This window comes from Rhineura floridana, chromosome 1 (assembly GCF_030035675.1).
Source record: "Rhineura floridana isolate rRhiFlo1 chromosome 1, rRhiFlo1.hap2, whole genome shotgun sequence".
NCBI classification, from domain to species: Eukaryota; Metazoa; Chordata; class Lepidosauria; order Squamata; family Rhineuridae; genus Rhineura; species Rhineura floridana.
Window position 1 is genome coordinate 155,887,024 of NC_084480.1, and position 19,759 is coordinate 155,906,782.

General features: G+C 41.8%; 2 protein-coding genes across 2 annotated transcripts in view; one reads left to right on the top strand and one right to left on the bottom strand.

Moving 5' to 3' along the window:
* GSK3B (glycogen synthase kinase 3 beta) overlaps positions 1 to 12,491 on the top strand; it is a 223,585-nt gene extending 211,094 nt beyond the window's left edge. Inside the window, exon 12 of the mRNA XM_061638617.1 lies at positions 12,266 to 12,491. Within this exon, the coding sequence (XP_061494601.1) occupies positions 12,266 to 12,270 (5 nt within the window). The 3' untranslated portion in view covers positions 12,271 to 12,491. The remainder of the gene's footprint in view (positions 1 to 12,265) is intronic.
* The window catches only part of CFAP91 (cilia and flagella associated protein 91), a 45,318-nt gene that overhangs the window by 10,947 nt on the left and 14,612 nt on the right, over positions 1 to 19,759 (bottom strand). The window contains exons 5-15 of the mRNA XM_061638543.1: positions 18,798 to 18,854; positions 17,767 to 17,948; positions 13,414 to 13,591; positions 12,211 to 12,368; positions 11,800 to 11,982; positions 11,405 to 11,547; positions 10,842 to 10,962; positions 9,366 to 9,433; positions 4,622 to 4,768; positions 1,935 to 2,156; positions 170 to 318 (exon numbers count right to left, since the gene is read on the bottom strand). Coding sequence (XP_061494527.1) covers positions 170 to 318; positions 1,935 to 2,156; positions 4,622 to 4,768; positions 9,366 to 9,433; positions 10,842 to 10,962; positions 11,405 to 11,547; positions 11,800 to 11,982; positions 12,211 to 12,368; positions 13,414 to 13,591; positions 17,767 to 17,948; positions 18,798 to 18,854 — 1,608 coding nt within the window. The remainder of the gene's footprint in view (positions 1 to 169; positions 319 to 1,934; positions 2,157 to 4,621; positions 4,769 to 9,365; positions 9,434 to 10,841; positions 10,963 to 11,404; positions 11,548 to 11,799; positions 11,983 to 12,210; positions 12,369 to 13,413; positions 13,592 to 17,766; positions 17,949 to 18,797; positions 18,855 to 19,759) is intronic.

The following is a 19,759-nucleotide window of genomic DNA, read 5'->3' on the forward strand; positions in this document are numbered from 1 at the left end:
TACCGCAAAGAACAATATCTTTATTGTGACATAAAAAATTGCAAATGATAAGAGCACACTTTATTGGCAAAATGAGCTCTAGTTCACAAGCATTTATGCCACAATCAAATGGCTAGTCTTTAATGTTGTGTTTACTTATGTACGCTGCTGTTCCCTTAAGAACCCATACCGTGTTTCCATTTCATAAGCAATGTTGTTGATTTCCACAGCCTCTCTCTGGATCTCTTCTCTAGCTTGTTCTTCAGCTGTAGTCTCCATGCTGCTCAAAATGACATCTTCTAGGTAGGAATCAACCGTACTCTGATGCACCCTAACAACCTAGAAATACCCAAATACATAATTTTCTTCTGAGTGCAACTCATATGAGTGAGCATGTATCATTTGTACCATGGGTGCTTCCACACTAGTATTTTTCTCTGGAATTGTCAACCTTTGTATACTCTTCTGCAGTGCATCTGAACGATGTTTTCAAATTGAGGACTCCCAGTGTTTTCTGCATTTCACCTCCACACACGCACAAACACAGTTTGTAGTGAATTTTAAATAATACAATGCAATTACAACTCCAACCTGTCCAATGTGAAGGGAAAAATGCTATTAAGGCTTTTCACAGCTCCTGTGCCTTTAAATGAAACACATCCTCTTTGCTGATTTAATTGCTGATTTCCTTCCCTTTTTTTCTTTTCTTTTTAATAGTGCAATAAAGCTATTTTACTATTTAAAAAAAGAAAAGAAAAATGAGAGGCGATAACCCACACAATCTCCGACAAAGAAATTGACGCAAGTCAATTCACGGGGCTATTCAATTTCTCAAAATTCTCAAAAATCTGCCGCGTGGATCAATAGGAAGCAATAAGAACAGTTGACCTATAAGCAATACATTTTTAAATTGCTAGAAACCTTTGCTGAACGGAACATAATTTTGAATAGACATTACAGAAGATCTTAGCCATTTCTAGTTAATATAGGGCAATATTTAATGCTGTGCAATATCCCACTTCTAGCTACTTGCTTCTGGAAAAGCAATGCCTCTCCAGCACCAAAGGGCTCTGTGGAAGAGATTGCTATAATTCCGTCTATTATTTTGCCAGGTGAAGCAAGGCCAGTCCAAGACATTTTGATACCTGAGGCGAAGGCCAAGATGGTGCCCCTCCTTCATTTCACATACAGAAGGTGACTGGATTAGCACACAGAAGCTGACATACTTCAACAGTGACAATGGAATAGCCTATTCTACAACATCTAAGACAGCAGACTAGTGTGGGGGCCTCCGGACAGGCCATATAGGATACACAGTTCTGTCCTCCAACAGAGGGAAGTGACCGGGGGGGGGGGGGCTCAGGAAGAATAGCCTGGAGCTGCCACTTTTCCCCCTCCCAGCATCTGCCATCTGAGGCGGTTGCGTAATTATCATTGTTAGCTCACCTGAGCTCCGTTTGGAAGAACAGTGAGATAAACGGATCAATAATCATCATGGCAAGAGCTCATTTTTGTGCAGCTCAGTTATCTGTGGATTTAGTTTAGCACATGTATTTTGCATGTGAAGTGCTTATGTTCAACCAAAGGATCAGCTGTCTGGTGTGCACAATTTGAGTTTACTCAAAAGTATGGAAAATGTACTCTTGGGTCTGTCTATCTATGACAAAATCTGAACTCGAGTGCATGTCAAACACTGAAATGAAAAGGTATGATAACAGGTACACTATCTAAGCTCCCTTGACTGTGAAAGCCATGCCCACCCCCATCCCCCAGCAGTTGTTGGGGTTTTTTTGGCTGCCTATCTACCTCCTACCCGAACAAAACACTTCTCTACAAATACTCACACCATGTTAGAACAGGTGATTCAGCTTATTATAAAAGTATCAGGACAAACTCAATTCCACATTATTAGGACTGGCCCCTTTAAGCCCTGTGAGCGCATTCCCCACACATGCCTGTCTAAAGATCTCATCTTCTTCACGCCTCCGCCTCTCCTCCACCTGACGGCGGCCACTCTCCTCTGCTTCCCGCATGCGGCGTTGCCGTTCAGCAAGCATAGCAAAAGCGTGGATCCTACGTTCCTCCTGTAGTCTAATCAGCTCTTTGGACAGGAAGTCCAACATGTTGGCAAGGGCTCTCCCTTCCACCCGAGCCAAATGCTTTTCCATGAGAGACAGCTAAAGGCAACACAGAAGAATTATTCTCCATTACATAAAATAATCTACTTTTTTCACAGAAAATCATCTCCAGGCCAGGGACTCAAGTTTCAAAACCCAGCCTTGAAAGGATTATGCATCTTATTTCTGGAATCATGAAGACAGCCTAGCATAATGTGCTCTCAATGCAGCACAGGCACAGTCAACATGGTGTCCTGCACATATTGTTGGGCTACAGCTCTCATGCTGGGCACCATATTGGTTACCCCTACGGTAGCAGATACTACAGTATGGGCAGCCAGTAATACAACTCATGCATATTTTCAGCCTATACAATAACTGGCTCCCAAAGTCTTCCCCAGCAATATTAAATAAAATGAAAAACAAGTATCACTGCCTTGGACCAATGGAAGCCCAGTGCTCTATGCTCTCTGACCATCAGGAACGAGCCCACTGCCACTGAATGGGGTATTCAGCTAAGAACTGGCTTGCCCAGCTCTGAAATTGCTGTTTATTTATTTATTACATTTATACCGCAGCATTCCGCCAAGGTGCTCAAAGTGGCATACTTGGCTCTCCCCCTTCATTTCATCCTACCTGTGAGGTAGGTTAGGCTGAGAGATAATGACTGGCCCAAAGTCACCCTGTGAGCTTCCTGGCTGAGCGGGGATTTAAACCCTGGTCTCCCAGGTCATAGTCCAACACTCTAACCATTACACCATAATGGCTCTCCAGTTTAGAGCATGGTGTGATGAGTATGTAGTAAATAAAGTGTTCTGCTTCACTCTTACCTACAATAGTGAGGTATAGTGAGCTAGCAGGTAATGTGGTGGCCTTGGGCAAACCACTCTATCTCAGTCTTGGTCACTCTCCTGCAATATGAGAGTAATAATACTGATGGATCTCAGGATAATGTATGCGAAGCACTTTAAACATTCAAAAACACGATATCAAATCTAAGTATTGCAAACGACAGTGTTCTCATAACTAGTTCCATCCATTCCACAACTCTAAGCATGTAAACAGATACGTGTTGCTCCTCCAATATTCCCCCCTCCCCAAAATAGTTAACAGTTGGTGGCTAGCCTGTGACCCACTTCTGGCTCTCCAAGAGATTTTCTGTGGCTTCCCAAAAGTTGTCATAAGAAAAAAGATTTAAAAATTGCTCCCATAGGTGACACTGTGATGACAAAAGGTTTTTTATGAACCTCCAAGCCCTCCACCATTTTCCCATTTAAAAAAGTCAAAACGTTTTTCTTTTTAAAATGTTTTTTAAAAACACTTTTTTAAGCTGAGCACCCCCATAGGTACCCCACTGTGATATTATGCCAAAAGACTTTTTGCAGCCCCTTAAAATGTGTCCATTTTTAATTATATTTTTACTGATCACTCCTGCAGATTCCCTGCTGTGATTCTTTGGTGCCAAAAGGTTTTTGTGACCTCCCCCCAAAATTGTCCCCTTTTAAACATTAACAATAAAACTGGAACCCCCCACTTTTAGTTTTCAGCCACAGACATTTTGGCATGCAGCCCCCAAGGGTTGACCGTCAGTGTGGCCCTCATCCTGAAAAAAAAATAGCCGCCACAGGTCTAGGAAATTTTCTTAAATTGTTGGATTGTTCATATGGGAACTTGTTGAGTTGGAGGAACCAGAAGGATGTCCCATCTTTTAAAAATGAAAATAGCTGGATTACAACCTAGGTTCATGCATTCTTTGTGCCTTAAAACAATTACTCTCAGCATCTGTGACAGCTGCAAGACTGTTGTAAGCTGGCAAATACAATAAATGTCAAATATGTTGCAGATATCAACTACTTGTGATGCCCTACTGAGAAGTACCTGCTGTCCATTTTAATGCAAACAGCTCAGTCAGCCAGCTTCAGCTCTTCCTTGTGTTGTCAGCACACCTGCAGCATCTGAATGCCAGGATGCACAAGCACCAGGGTTTATATTGTAAAAAGGGAGGTAGCCCCTGGATTGAGGCTACCTGGGAGCCACAAATCACTTACCTACTCCTGGGTAAGGAAGAAACATGAGATATTATTAAAAATGCGTTTTGTGGTCCTTTTATTATGTAAAAATGTCAAACATCAATGTGATTTAGTGGTGAAGGGTTTTCTTCATATGCTTAGAAGCATTTACTTCAGGTCCTTGAAGATTCCAGGGCACAACACTGTTTTCTTTTGGTATTGTGCTTTTAGCGTCTTTACCATTTCACAAGCCTTCGCCTCGTTCACTCTCATGAAAATCATACTTTGCAGATGTAGTACTGTGATAAATACGTATTGACTTACCTAAAGTATTACAATGATTGGCTGGGGTGGTAATGGAATGCATGTCCAAACCCAGCCATCTAGCTACTCTGTGTAACTACCTTGTAAGTCCTCGGATCTTCCACCCTAAGCTTCCGTTACACATATTTTTGTAGAAGATAAAAAGACTTTAAATGAGATAGTGGTGAATTGCCTCTATCTTTATAGCCACACCTTGTGTTCATGCAAATCTCGCTGCCTCTGCAAGGCCAGTGTCACTTGCTTCTCAGCCTTCTTCAACAGCTGCCCATCCTCCTGAAGCGCATGAGTGGTACGCAACTCCCGGATCAGTTCCAGTCGCTTTTCCTTCCCTTCAAACATCTGTTTTTTAAAGTCAGGAAGTTAAAGGAAATGAATGAATGAAGATACAACTACACTGAATGTTCTTTTCCAACAAACTCTATTCTTATTATTTTTTAAAAAACTTTTCATATGCTTTTATATAACAACTGACTATAGATCATAGAGCAACCAAAATGTAAATAAAAGATAAATACAGCAGCCTACTCTCATATAAGAGAATAATTTAAAAAGGTACAGCAGCCAGGAAGCTACATACGTAGAAAACCGGACAAGGCTTGTCAAAACAGGGAAAAACACCTAAATTGCTGGGGAGTGTTCTATTTCCCCTTCAGAGTCTCAATGTGTTTTAAAATAGGAAACCATATATTGGAAAAGGAATCGTACTTGCTTTTCATGTTAGCCTCTCATATTTAACAAGTTAATTGAAGTTAATTCCCACACCCTTGTTTATCCGTTCCAAAAAAGTGGGGTGGGGAGCCTGATATTGGCTGAGAAACAAACAAAAAAGGAGATCCTTTTGTGCAGATAGGGGCTGAACGGGTTCTATATTGTGCAAAAGCATGCTGGCAGTCTTTATCAATTGGGCAATGTAAAATATTTCCGCAAATCATAAAAAAGTTGGTCCCAGATTGTCTGAGCTACCAGGCACTCCCATCAACAATGCAAGAAAGTCTTGATTTCTCCACATTGTTTCCAATAACTAATGCTATATTGCTCATGAACTTTACGCAGGCACGCTATACCAAGATGTGTTGGATTTTCTGCAGAAGTGTACATATCATCAAATGTAGAGGTTTTCCCTAACTGTCCAACTTCAGTTAACTCCCCAAATTCATCTTCAGATTGAAACATATGCTGGTGGAGTTAGATCAATCCTAGTACGTATGATTTGGTACAATATGGAAATATCTTTGGAATGTGACGTGGGGCTACAGGCTACCTTTTTCTAAGCTGTTAGGTCTGTAACAACATGATTGTGAATCTATTAGCAACTCGAAAACTGTGACAATTTTTTGGTATCGGTAGTGGTTAGAGTGTTGGACTGCAACCTGGGAGATCCTTGGGCCAGTCACTGCCTCTCAGCCTCAGAGGAAGGCAATGGTAAGCCACCTCTGAATACCGCTTACCATGAAAACCCTATTCATGGGGTCACCATAAGTCAGGATCGAGTTGAAGGCAGTCCATTTCCATTTTCAAAGTGAGATGAGTCACCCCTACCCTCTGGTTTAGGATAAAAGGAATAAATTTTCTACCTTTCAATAGTGAAAGTATCTTGCCTCCAATTCCTAAAACAATGAGGACTGCTATTTAAGCAAAGCATGGAGAAACAGAACTGGTGTTAGCTTCACTTTAGCACGTATCTTTTGGGCCAAACGAAATAAAGCCGCAGTCCTAAAAGCACTTATCTGTGAGTAATCCCACTGGGCATAATGGAATTTACTTCTGAGTAAACATGACCTTCAAAAAGCTTTTGACAAGGTACCTCACCAAAGGCTTCTGAGTAAACTTAGGAGCCATGGAATAAGAGGAGAGATCTTCTTGTGGATAAGTAACTGGTTAAGAAACAGGTGGCAGAACGTAGGAATAAACGGACAGTTGTCCCAATGAAGGGATTTTGAAAGTGGAGCCTCCCAAGAATCAGCATTGGAACATGTGCTTTGTGACTTGTTCATAAACAGGCTAGGGATGGGGTGAGCAGTGAGGCAGCCAAGTTTGCTGATTATACCAAATTATACTGGGTGGTTAAAACAAAAAGGGATTGCAAAGAGCTGCAAAAGGATCTCTCAAAACTGGGTGAATGGGCAACAAAATGCAATTAAATATAAGCAAGTTCTAACTTACACTGAGGCAAAAAAATGTCTAAATTTCACATATACACTCATGAAGCGTCAAGTGGCAGTGAGAGATGTGGAAAGAGACCTTAGGGTCACAGTGGACAACTACATGAAGATGCTGACCCATCTGTTAAAAAGGCAACTTCCATGCTAAGAATCATTAGGAAAGGAACTGGAAATAATACTGCCGATATTATACTGTTATACCAATCTATGGTGCAACTGCACTTGGAATATCGTGCTGGTCACCTCACCTCACAAAGGATACTGCAGAGGCGGAAAAGGTCCCTCTGAGGAAAGGATGCAACATTTAGGGCTTTTTAGTTTAGAGAAAAGGAGAGTAAGAAGCAACATGAAAGAAGTGTATAAAATTATACATGGTATGGAGAAAGTGGATAGATAAATTTCCCCCCCATCTCTCATAACACAATAATTCATGGAGATCCATGAAAGATGAATGTTGGAAGATTCAGGACAGACAAAAGAAAGTACTTCTTCAAAAGTATAAACTAATGGGGGCCAACATATTCCCTCAGCTATGATGGTGTTCAACGCTAGAGTGGTGTCCCAGCTTCTTCATGGCACCCAGCTATGTTCCCAGGGTAATTATGCCCCTCTGGAATATGTCCAATCTAAATTTATCAGGACCATTTTAGGTCTTCCAAGCTGTGTTCCAAATGTTGCTCTCCGCCGGGAAGTAGACACCCTGCTGATTGAGTCTAGGGCTTGGGTCCAGAGGTTGAATTTGTGGCTAAAATTAACTTTTTCTCCTGTGGGACTTGCTCCGCTAACTCTCATCGATACTTACCAATCTAGATGGAAACTTGTGGTGATCTCCAAACTCCAGTCACTTGGTTTTTCTCAGGCAGCAGTATTACATCTCGGGTACTTCAAGGCTAAAGACCTTATTTCACAACGTATTAGGGATATTGAACTTCAAAATAATCTGGCTCATTTGGCAGCTTTCCCTAATACTTGGGTCAGTGTAAATGTACCTACTTCGGCGGGCTATTTATCTAATCTGTGTATCCCTAAGTATAGAAAGGCATTTACTCTAGCAAGATATAATGTACTCCCCTCAGCCTTATTGGAAGGGTGGTACAAGAGAGTGCCTTATTCAGAACGATTTTGTATTTGTAATTCTGGTGCGGTGGAAACCATTGAACATGTATTATTACACTGTGCCCTTTACTCTGATTTACGTACTTTGTTTATTGCCCCGTGTCTTCTTAAAAGAGCTAGAATATTAGAAGAAAATTCCTTCCACGCTCTACTTGAGGATCGTGACCCATTCATTACTGATATGGTATCTAGATTCGGTGTTGTGGCCATGGCCCATGGAAAGAGCTTGGTCTAATCATTTTAATCCCTGTTCTTACCATTTTAATATGTATTTTACGGATTTGGAAACGTGTGTTTTATGTTTTTTGTATGTATTTATTTTGCTTGCTGGTCATGGACCGAAATAAACATTCATTCATTCATTCAATTCGCTCCCACAAGAGGGAGGCAGTGATGGCCAACAACCTGGATGGCTTTAAAAGAGGATCAGACAAATTCATGGAGGATAAGGCTATCAATGGCCATTAGCCACAATGGATAGGTTCTACCAACACTGTCAGAGGTAATCAGCCTCTGAATACTGGTTGCTGGGAATCACAAGTGGGAAGGGTGCGGTTGCGCTCAGGTCCTCCTTGCTGGTTTCCCATAGACATCTGGTTGGCCACTGTGAGAACAGGATGCTGGACTAGATGGGCCACTGGCCTGATCCAGCAGGCTCTTCTTCTGTTCTTAATGAACCACCCCCTAGTACGGATGTGCTAGAATTCTGCCCAATTTGGATTTGGTATCTAATTTTCCATTAATTTGCTTATTTGCTATCGTTGCAGATTAGATTTTTATGTAGTGATTTTCTGTGGCTATTTTTGGAGATGGATTTTTTTTTAAAAAAATCTGTGTCTAAAATATTGGTATTAATACTGATATTTTTATCGATATTTCCTTCAGTTTATTGGTATCTCCTTTCCAAATGTCAATATTTCCTTAAAAAATATCAGTATCTTCTTTAAAATATCAAAATTAATATCAATATTTTTTCCGAAGTGGGAAAAAAAGAATCAGTAAAAGCAGTGGCTTGTGGACAAAGAATGAACTCAAATCAATACCAGCCTACTAGGTATCCCCTAGTAACCAAGTTAAGTGCATCTCAGACAGTTAGTTATGAGAGACCGGGGGTTTCATTTTCCAAAAAGCCCAGCAAAGCAACCACTTAATGAGTTTCGCATGCACTCAAATCTAGCCCAAAGAAGCCACATCTTATCTGAGGGAAGAAATCTGATCCTTCCAAAAAAATAAAAAGAAACGGAAAGCAGGTAACTCCCTTAAGATTTCACCACCACCACCTTAGAACTGCAGCCTTATTTTTGTATTTATTAAGAATCTAGCCCTGCTCTATTCCAAGCGCAGCCACCCACCTCATAGCCTCCAACTTTTCCTGTTTCCCAAGCTTCTTGTACTTGCCCAACACCTTTCTCTTCTAAAGAAAAAATAAATAAAAATCCTTCTGTGGGTATATGAAAAAATATCATTGTGCGTAGGGGGGAGTTGGAAACAGAGTTTAAAAGGCATATTGTTTATGGGGTGAGGCAGAGGAGATATATTGCTGCTGGCACAAACTATGTCATATGTGCAGCTGAGGGAGGGAAGTAGAACACCATCCAAGCACAGATAGGATCTGCCACTAGACTGTTGGATGCTATTGACAAAAAGTCAGAGAATACCATGTTCTGGATAGCTCTGCCTCGGATTAATTTCTGCAATGTGATCACGGCTAGTTCTCTCTCTTCATCTACCTGTAAAAGACAACAAAAGAATTTGTCATAGCCACTTGATTTATTGTAGGAAGGCATTCAGGACAAGACACTGCTGAACAAACTATAATATTACCTAGATTTCTAAGAAAACAGCTCACATTTAATTTATTGACATTAATCCCTATATACCAGCCTAGCTGGTTTATAGATTAGGCCACATATCAGCCAACAATAAGTAAAGAAATCGGAGGCCACTGAAGAAATAAAACTTCTAGCCAAATTCCACAAAGGAAACGTTATTTATTGAAACAAAAAATAGTTTTGATGATCCACAAAGTAGAGTTTCAATCAAATATTTAAACAGTCTGCCTTTTAATCAAATATTCCCAAATTGCAGAGCAATATGATCAACAACATAAAATAAAATCAACAAAACAAAGCACCATAAAGATAACCAAATAACCATTTCAGACAGCAGCAGCAACCAGAAACCAAAAGCCCAGCAACACCTTCTTCTTGACTTCAAAATAAAAGTGAACACTAGAAAACTGTGAAGATTAGCCGCTAAGGCAATCTCTCTGCTGATATTTACAGACATTTATTTATTTTTAAATGTAATTTCTTCCAGAAGGAGCCGGGGGGGGGGGGCAACAAGCGAAAAACACTAAAGCCTTCTATAAAACATCTTAAAAACAAAGCATCTTAAAAAGAAAACTGAAAAAAATATTCCAACATAGATGCAGGCATCAGAAACATCCTCTCAACGCTAAAGTTCTTGCTGTTTTCAATAGGCTTAATGCCAATAGGTTGCTCTGATTATCATGCTATATCGATTCTCCAATAAATCCAAATAGCTTAGGAGGAAGCCTTTGGAAGGCACATGTAAAAAGAAGTCATATGTGATAGGAGAGAAGGGACCTGGGAGTGGAAGAGTGAAATTGTTTCCTGGGAAGCTGAGGTCGGGCATGGCAATGGAGACTGAGGTACTCTGATTTTTAGAGCAGAAATGTACACTAAGGGTGCTTCCAGACAGGGGGCTTATATCACAAAGATGGTTAGGATCTGATTTTTCTGTGTGCATGTTTGGCATGATCGCTTCCATGCATTCCCACGCAGAGCTTGACAGCATGTATCCGGGCTGTTTTGTGTGCTTTTTTTAAAAAATCAAGCAAGCTTATGAGTCTGAGCAACTTATCTTAAGCCTGAGGACTCCGCCTACTTTCCTGCTTTCTTTTCCTGACCACCACCACCTCCTCCTCAAATTGTGTCCTTGCTTCTGGCTCCTTCAACTCTCTACGGCCTTGGAACTTGACCTTCTACCTGGCTCTAATTGCACCCTTGCCTCTGACCTTAGTTTCTTGTCCGCCTGCCACTATGTCCATTTATTGCCTTTCTGAACTTGGAGATAGGCCAAGGCCTGACAAAGAGTCAGAAACATTCCACCTACTAGTGAAGGTACTTCCAATGTTGGAGTGGGGGGACGACCAAAGGACTTTGATATCTTCTGAAGGAAACGAAGTGGCTTATGAGGCTCCTTAATTTGATTCTTCTTGTCTTGCAATATCTGGAAAGGAGGTTAGTAATATCTTAGGAACCAGGCCTGCCTAAGTGGCCTAAACAGTATCTCATCACCATTTCACTCCTCTAATTTACCATACACATTTTTTACCGAAAAGAAAAAAAAAGCTGCAGATGTAGAAGACTGTAGAAGATCAGAATATCTGGTTTGTGTGTTACATTGGCACTTGTCATTTCATGTATTTTCTCAATCTGCTGGAAAGGAATGGGATAATGGGGGGAGACTGGGGAGAACAAGAGGAAATGAAGGCAAAAAAAGAGCAGTAACGATTAAATACAAGCCTGGAAATTCTAAAAATATCTGGCATGGTTTTCCTTAGCCCACAGTTTTCTTGCCTAGGATGGCCTAAATCTGGTATTCAGAAAGCAAGGAATGAGATAGATTTCAGGCAGGAAGAGTTGAAATGGCCTCACATGGAGCAGAATACCTGGTAAACCTGTGCCAGTTCCTTTTCTAGTCTAGCAGACCGTTTAGTAAACCCATCCTTAGTGGTGGTGCTCCTGGGTTTTGGAGCTTGAGTTCGGGAATTAGTGACAGAGTCAGGAAGAGATGCCTCCAGCTGAAGTAATCCTAAGAAAGGTAGAATGGAAGCATTGGGGGGGGGGGAGAGAGAGAGTTTTCAGTTGTGATGTTAGAGAATTAATCACCTTGATCCAATGCGGCCTTATCAGGCACAGAGTTTCCAACAGAGCACATGACGTTGACGTTCCACTGAACAGAAAGGAGAAGTCCACATGGACATGAGCTCTGCATATCCACTGTAGCTCACATGAGTCCAAGAAAGGAATAAAGGGGCTAGAAGATTTCTTTAGCGTGCCATACCTTCGTAGGTGTTGAGAAAGGGGTTCTTCACTATGTAACGATCTGCATTGTTGTCTGGAAAGTAACCAATTCTTGATAGAGGAGCGTAAGGCTGTGAATCATATTCAGTGTAGTCTTTGATGACATTTCTTCTCTCCAATTTTCTTTCCACATTTTTCCCCTTGGCTATTAGTCTTCTAATTGCTGAAAAGGAATTTCAGACACAATGCATTTCTAAAAGGAAATCTAAATACGTAACTATGGAGGCCTCTAAGTCTAAGACTGAACTTCAGGTAAAACAGTTTCCCATGGAATCACAGTGGCCCACAGTTGCCTTTGTCAAAAACAACAGAACTTACGCATGTCTTGATCAAAAAAGAGTTTCCATCGTTTGGGAAAGGAGATACTGATGTAGATTTTCTCTTCCATTACCTTTTATACATTCATGTTGAATTTTTTCCCCTTTTTCTTCTTTTTCCTTCATGAGGTTAAACCAGTGAGCATCTAAGCGACTGACATTCAGTTCATTGCGGTTCTCGTCCCGATTCCTCAGAAGGGCCTTTAAAAGTTCTAGTCTAACTTCTTGCAATCTTCAAGAAAAGAAGAGCAAAAAGAAGAGTGTCCAACAGATCCCAAACACCACTGCTCTCTTTTTAAAAAATGTTATTTAGAAGAATGTATAAACCGATTAATCGTAATATCTAAGTGATGTACATAGAACAATTTAAAACAATTATCCATATATAAATAAAACCAGCAAAATTTAAAAACAGGTGTATATATAACTTGTTTCCATGTCCAGAAAGGCCTGTCGAAACAAAACACTTTTAGCAGGCATCTAGAAAAAGCACAAGGAGGGGGCCTGCCTAAGGTTAATAGGCAGGGATTTCCAGATAGTACATTCTAAGTTTGTTCTGTTACCAATGGTAAGGTAACGGTGTCCTCGATAGGGCAATTTCTTTCATCTGATACAGAACAAATAGTAATTCAGAAACAGGAGAGCATCGAGCAGGGGATCCATTACTTTTGCAAAGCACTGGAGAGAGGGAGAGAGGAGCAAGGGTGGCGCAGAGAGAGAGAAAGTGGGTATTCACATCCACTTTTGGTTTTGGCTGCAGCTCCACCTACCAACCCCCAACCACTTTCCCCAAAGGAATGTACTCCTTGACTAAAAAGGATCCCAGGCCAGTTTTAGGCTGAACTGCAGATTACATCTAAGTCCAGAATCACTGCAAAGTGTCCATTGGTCCACCCAGGTGGCCCACCAAAGTCTGAACAAAACCTTGTTCTTTCTGCCTGCCTGAGGCTGCAGAAACATAAGGTGGGGTCACCAAACACACGGCTGGTGAGTTCCATGTCACTTGGTTCATAGACTGCATTAGCACATAATGGAAAACCATGGCTAAGTACTATGTACGTGAAATGGAACTCCCCCCACATGGCCAGGAGAAGGACTTCACCAGAACTGAGTTTCACTTTATCCTAATCTTGGCTTGCAAAGTGCAAAGCAGAGATCATTAATTACACAAGCCAGCTTCATAACCCATGGTTTGAAGCTGGCTTGTTCTGAACCTGACTAGAGATTCCTTTGTGACAAGGGGGTAAGAACATAGGAAGGGAAAATTAAGCACCTACTCTTCTATTTCTTCTTCCCGGAAGGCCCACTCTTTCCTCTCCATTTCCTCCATCATCCTCCTCCTTTTTGCAATTTGTGTAGCATCATTCAGTGGTGGAAGGGTTGCCTCCCAGGCACGTTTCTCTCGGGCTCGTTCAATCACCTCCACTTCTGCCTGGGTTGCTGGAAGGCCCCGACCTTCAAAGGGCAAGAAACAATAAAAGTGTACAGTTTATATTTATGAAAGTTGCTAGAAAGTGCAAGGCAAAAACCTATCTAAGCTGAAGCATGAGGAACACAAATACTTCAAGCTCCCAAAGACAGCTTGTTTTAAAAATGAGATCTGCAAAGACTCTCATTAGAGTAACCATGTGAAGACTCAGGTTCCCCCTGCAAAATTTGACCAATAAAAGGGATGGGCTGCCTAGCCATTACTTGCAAATAGTTGAGGCGAATGAAGCTGTGAACATCTTTTCTGCTGCTTTAATGTTGATTGAGATTAGTGCACTTGCAGGCTTTCTGTACTGCTCCAGGTGAAGACCTGTTGTCCACTCAGGCTTTTAAATGAAATTAAAATGTTTTAAATTTGAGCTGCAAATTGTTTTATGCTGTCTCTGATGTAAAGAAGGTTGTTACTGTTCTGCTGTCTTTTATTGTTCTTTTTTATTATTATATGTTGCATTTTTAATATTGTTTTGTTGTAAGCTGCCCTGGAAATATTTATTCATGGGCGGCTATTCAATTGGTTTACGTTGTAATATGTTCATGTATATTTCTGCTACTGATGTATTTCGTGATCTGGTGTTGTTAGTGAAGGGTTTGAAATTAGATATGGATATTTTTTCTGACTGTTCTTACTTAATGTTTATCTACGTATTGATGTGTCACCTACTGTTTCTGTCTACTGCTTTGAGTATAATTATGGGAAAGTGGCATATAAATTAACATAAGAAATAATAACAAAAACATTGGGAGGAACTTTCCTCCATGGCGCAATACCGTGGCTCTGATCCGATTGAAATTAGTAGCGCTTAAGTTCTACTGAAATCAGTAGGACAAAGAATTTTATTCCATTAGCCACTAGCACAGGCAGGAAAGAGAAACCTGAAATTGCTAAGAAGTTAAATCAATGTACAAATTTTCCTGCATTGTTGAAACTGCTAAAAATCTACTGACCCCGACTCAGCAACTTAGAACCAACTCAAATGCTCTGGTAATAGACCTGGGAACTGAGTTCATTTCTTCTATGAAAACCAAAGATACAGCAACACAGGAACAAAACCATCCCCTAACATACTGTTATGGGATTGAGGGATGAGATAGATTATTTCTTTGTGTCCCGTTCAAACCTGTGATCTTGTATCTGAAGTTAGGATATGCAAACAAGAAACCCATTCTACTGGTCAGACTAGTTTCCTTTGCTAAGCTAGCCCATAAGTTAATGGACATTGAATGGTCAATCTGCATATCCAAAGGGAGCTATTGAAACTCTTTTCAGGGGAGAGGCCTCCTCCCCATCCTGTGTTTTTAGTCTAGTCTGAAACAAGCTGGGAACCAGAGAGACACATGGAGAGGTCTGCTTTCTGCACCATGGCTTTGGGGTGCCTTCCTATAAGCCTGATGGAAAAGCAAAATCTATTGGCCTGTTAATGCTGTGAATCCCTCCATCTTAAGTTCAGGTTGGAATGTGTGTAAATAAAAACCATATATCCTATAAGACACCATAGTCTCCGCTGACCTTCTTTCCAAGGAAGCCAAACCCTGGATAAGCACAGGAACCCCTGGAAGTCTCGCACAACTTGGAGATTGGGCTGACACACAATACTGGTATAAGAAGTGGGACTGAATTTTCTGGAGGAAGTATTGGGAGCAAAGTGTGCCTGAGTCAAAATGGAGGGAGGAATAGCAACACTCCTGGGGCAGATTAAATTGATGCTTGAGCAGCAAAGGCACAGGAGCTCCAAGATGACCAGCAGCAAAGGGAACAGAGCTAACAGCAGCTGGAGCAGCTGAAGAGAAAATAGAGGCTTCCCTACTGAAGCTCCATCACCAGCTGGGCCCCCCAGAAAGCATCTTGGAAGAGAAAAGGAGGCCCCATGCGAGGAAGTGAGAGTCCAACCTGACTACAAGAGGTTGAGAGTGAACCAGCTGTAGAGCACCCAGACTGGGGTGGCTAAAGAGACCCAGGAAGTGGATGGACAGCTGGAGGGCTCGGACTGTGAGGAGTTGCAGTCAGTGGCAGGAAAATAAGAGGCCTTGATTTCCCAGGAGCCTGCCAGTGGGGAATATGCCAGAAAACTGGAAGTAAAGCCCCCAAAATTGGAGGAGAACAGACTGAAAAATGAAGAGGAGGATGCCTTGGAGTACTGGCTGGAGAAGAGATGCTGCTGATAGATTTCTCTGCTCCAGGTGCGCCTGCTGTTGAACAAGTAGTGCAGGAGGAAGGAAAGGCCTTTGAGAAAGGTGAACTAGAGGCTGGAGAAGAGCAGCTGTTGATAGATTTCTTCACCCCACGTGTGCCAGCTGTGGAAGAGAAAGTGCAGGAGGAGTCATGTGTGCGTGTGGAGCTGCCAGTGCCTGGAGAAGTGGCTGTGCAAGGAAAAGTGCAGAAGAGGTCTGAGGTGGGAGTGAAAGTCCAAGAGGAGCCCTCAGTGCCTGGATAAATGGGTGGGATGAAATCCCCACGTGACTTTGCCCCTTGGGTGCCCAGAGATGGCCTAAGAGGGTGTTATCGAGCTTCTGTGGTGGGTGCATACCCTGAGCAAGCTCCAGCAGCAAGGGTCACCCAGGGTCCCATGATTTTGGAGGGCAAGAGACCATGGGAGGGTTACCTGCCTCTGTTTGGCCCATGATTTAACCTGGAGATGGTGAGGGTGAACAAGAGGAAGATTTCTTTCTGCCACCCTGGGTAGGCTAGACCAGCTAATCCTGAAGAAGATGCCCCTAGATAAAGACTTGCGGCTAGATTCTGATTTCCGGTTTGGGGCAGGAGATGAAGTGGACTGGCTTAAAGACTTTTTTCAGGACAGAGAGTGGGAGAAAAATGGCTATGGTCTGCTGAATGCTGATGAGAAAACAGGTGTGCTCCTGGAGAGGTGTCCCAAGATCCTTCATGGAGCAAAGAGATCAGCTTGGACTGGAAACCAAGGGCCATGCGGCCAACTGCATGGTTTGGGGGTGGGGATTGTGCTAATGGGGTTGTGTACTGATTTTCTGTAGGAATTCTTCCAGATGGAGTTGATATTGCCTTGAAATGCTTTTGATACGCTTTTTGGATATTAGTGGTTATGGAAACTGCTTAATGATTTTTAATGAATTATTCTGCTAGCTTTATGCAGTAAGGTTTTGATGTTTAAGATTTGTTATACCATGCCTGTTAAGATTGTGTGTGTGTGCAACAGTTTCGGAGAACAAAGGGAAAATGTGTTTCTGAGGACTGCTGTGCTACAGTGGCCCAAGGTGGGACAAAGGAGCTCCAGTACCGAAGCTGTGATGTTAATATATAATGCAGAACTGTGGCTGGGAGCGCCAAGAAAGAAGAGGAAGCCTAAAGAGAGAGTAGTTAACTGAAAACATGCTGGAAAGGAATGGACTGTTTTTGTATTTGTGTTTGAGGAAATATGACTGTGCTATTACTATGTTTTTGATTATGTATGTTTCAATGTCATTAACCTGTAACTGTTACAGTATTTCTCTACAGGAAAAGCCGTTATTCTGTGGTTTGTTTGCAGGTCTGGGACAGATCTTTGTCAGGGAAGGGGTAGTGTTATGGGATTAAGGGATGAGATAGATGATTTCTTTGTGTCCTCTTCAAGCCTGTGATTCTGACTCTGAAGTTGGGATATGCAAGCAAGAAACCCGCTCTGCTGGTCAGACTAGTTTCCTTTGTTAAGCTAGCCTGTGAGTTAATGTTATTGGTCAATATGCATGTCCAAAGGGAGCTATTGGAACTCGTTTCAGGGGAGAGACCCTCCCCACCTGCGTCTTGGAGCCAAAGAGTGGCTTGTGTTTTTAGTCTAGTCTGAAACAAGCTGGGAACTGGGGATACACACAGAGAGCCTTTCTGCACCATGGCTTTGGGGTGCCTCCCTACAAACCTGATGGAAAAGCAAGATCTATTGGACTGTTAATGCTGTGAACCTTTCCATCTTAAGCTCAGGTTGGAATGTGTGTAAACAAAAACCATATATCTTATAAGACACCACAGTCTCCACTGACCTTTCCAAGGAAACCAAACCCTGGGTAAGTGCAGGAACCCCTAAAAGTCTCGCACCGCTCAGAGACTGGGATGGGGCACAACAATACATAATATTGTCTCTCTCCTTCATGCATGACAGAAAGATCCCTTATATAATCAGCAATATTCAACTCACCCCAAGTCAGTGTGGCAAGGGTCAGTAACTCAGGTATTGACCCCGGAGGCACCACATATTCAGGGCTATAAGGATCCGTCTGAGCTTCACCATCCCGGTAATCTGTCTGTGTACCCACAGTCCGTGAGATGAGAGAGGCTGGTTGGTCCCTGGACATTACTTTGTGTGTGTATGGCTCTGGCCTAAAAGGCAAATGACAGCCAAACAATATCTTTCCAAATGTTTTCACCCACATAAACTTAAATTTAGATTATAGTTACCTCAGATTATAATTTTGATTGGTTGGTTTATTATATCTTTATATTGCTAAAGTACAAATGCTCTTCTTTTATCCTCACAACAATCCTGTGAGGTAGGTAAGTCTGAATGAGGACGCTTTCCCCAACCTGATGCCCTCCAGATGTTCTGGACTGCAGCTCCCTTCAGCCCTGGCAAAAATAGCCAGTAGTTAGAGAAGATGGCAGCTGCAGTGTGGCATAAGATTACCTGGTTTGCTTGATGACCTAGCAGGGATTTGAACCCAGATTTCCATGGTCATTGTCCCACACACTTATCACTACACCATGCTCACAATCAGTTTGAGCCCAATTGTATTTATGTTTGCTATACAACTTTTATAGTCATAAATAATATAGTGTGAACTGCTTTGGATGTGCCACTATTGCTTTTTCAGGAAGTGCGACCTGAAACTATAACAGCAATAAAGGCCTTCACAGCAGTGAATAAAGTAAGTACAGCCCCCATCCACCAACCCCCCGCCATCTGCAGAAAATTGTTTCCTAGCTTCATAATGGACCTGCAAAACTGGATAGCAAGTTTTAACCCACCTTAAATATATGCAGTTCATAGGACCATTATAGGGATCATGAGATCTGTGTGTATATCCTCCTCAATCAATCAATCAATCGATAAATAAAAACACCCTCCCTCTCCTTTAGGTGAAAGGTTCTTCTTTTCGACTTTTCAGTGTCATAAAAATCAGTCTCCTGAAATATAACAGAACCATCCTAGGCTAGCATATCACTACTTACTTTGACATTGCATAAACAACATTTAGTGGAATCGGCTTATGAAATGGGATGAAAGGTCTGAAAAGACAGAAATGCGTATTTAGGATAACTCAGTGAAACAAAGAAGCAGAGCATTACCTCACTTAGCATAGCTCTATGTTTGTTGGCAAGCATATTAGCTACTTTTTCCATTGTAAACTGACCCTTCTCAGCTATTTCACAAGCAATAGTCACTATTCTTCACATTTTGCTTAAAAATATTCAGGAAGATGCCTTAATGCAGGGGTGGGGCACCTCAGGCTTGGGGGCCAAATGTGCACCCCCAGGCCTATCTGCCCTTGGGACTCTTCCCAGCCATACCCCCTTCTCAGGCTACACTCCTCACTGGTATTACTTATTTTTATTTATTTCATTTATGAATCACTTCCCAAGAGATACAACACAATAAAAACATACATACAGCAACTGCATATTTAAAAACAAAATAATTATATACAAACCATTTAAAACAACACATATATTGAACCAATTCAAATCCAATACAGACACCAATTGGGATAGAAATCTGCACTTAGAAGGCTTGTTGAGAGAGGAATCTCTTCAGCAGGTGTCAAAAGGATAAAAGAGAAGGCACCTATCTGATATATAACAGTAAGGGGTTCCAAACAGAAGGAACCGCCACAGTAAAGGCCTGATTCTGACATCATGTGGAACAGACCATCTGATAGGATAGTATCTGCAGGACACCCTCTCCTGCAGAACCACAGCGATTGATTGGGTATGATTGATTGGGATGAGGCAATAGTTGAGGTATGTGGTATGGTATGTGGCTTACTGTACAAAGGCTTCTGCGCTTTGGCCCTGCCCACCACTGGCATGTGGTCCCCAGAAGGCTGCCCATTAGGAAATGTGGCTCTAAGATGAAAAAGGTTCCTCACCCCTGCCTTACTGCCCTCATTTTATATTCTCATCTTGAATACTGT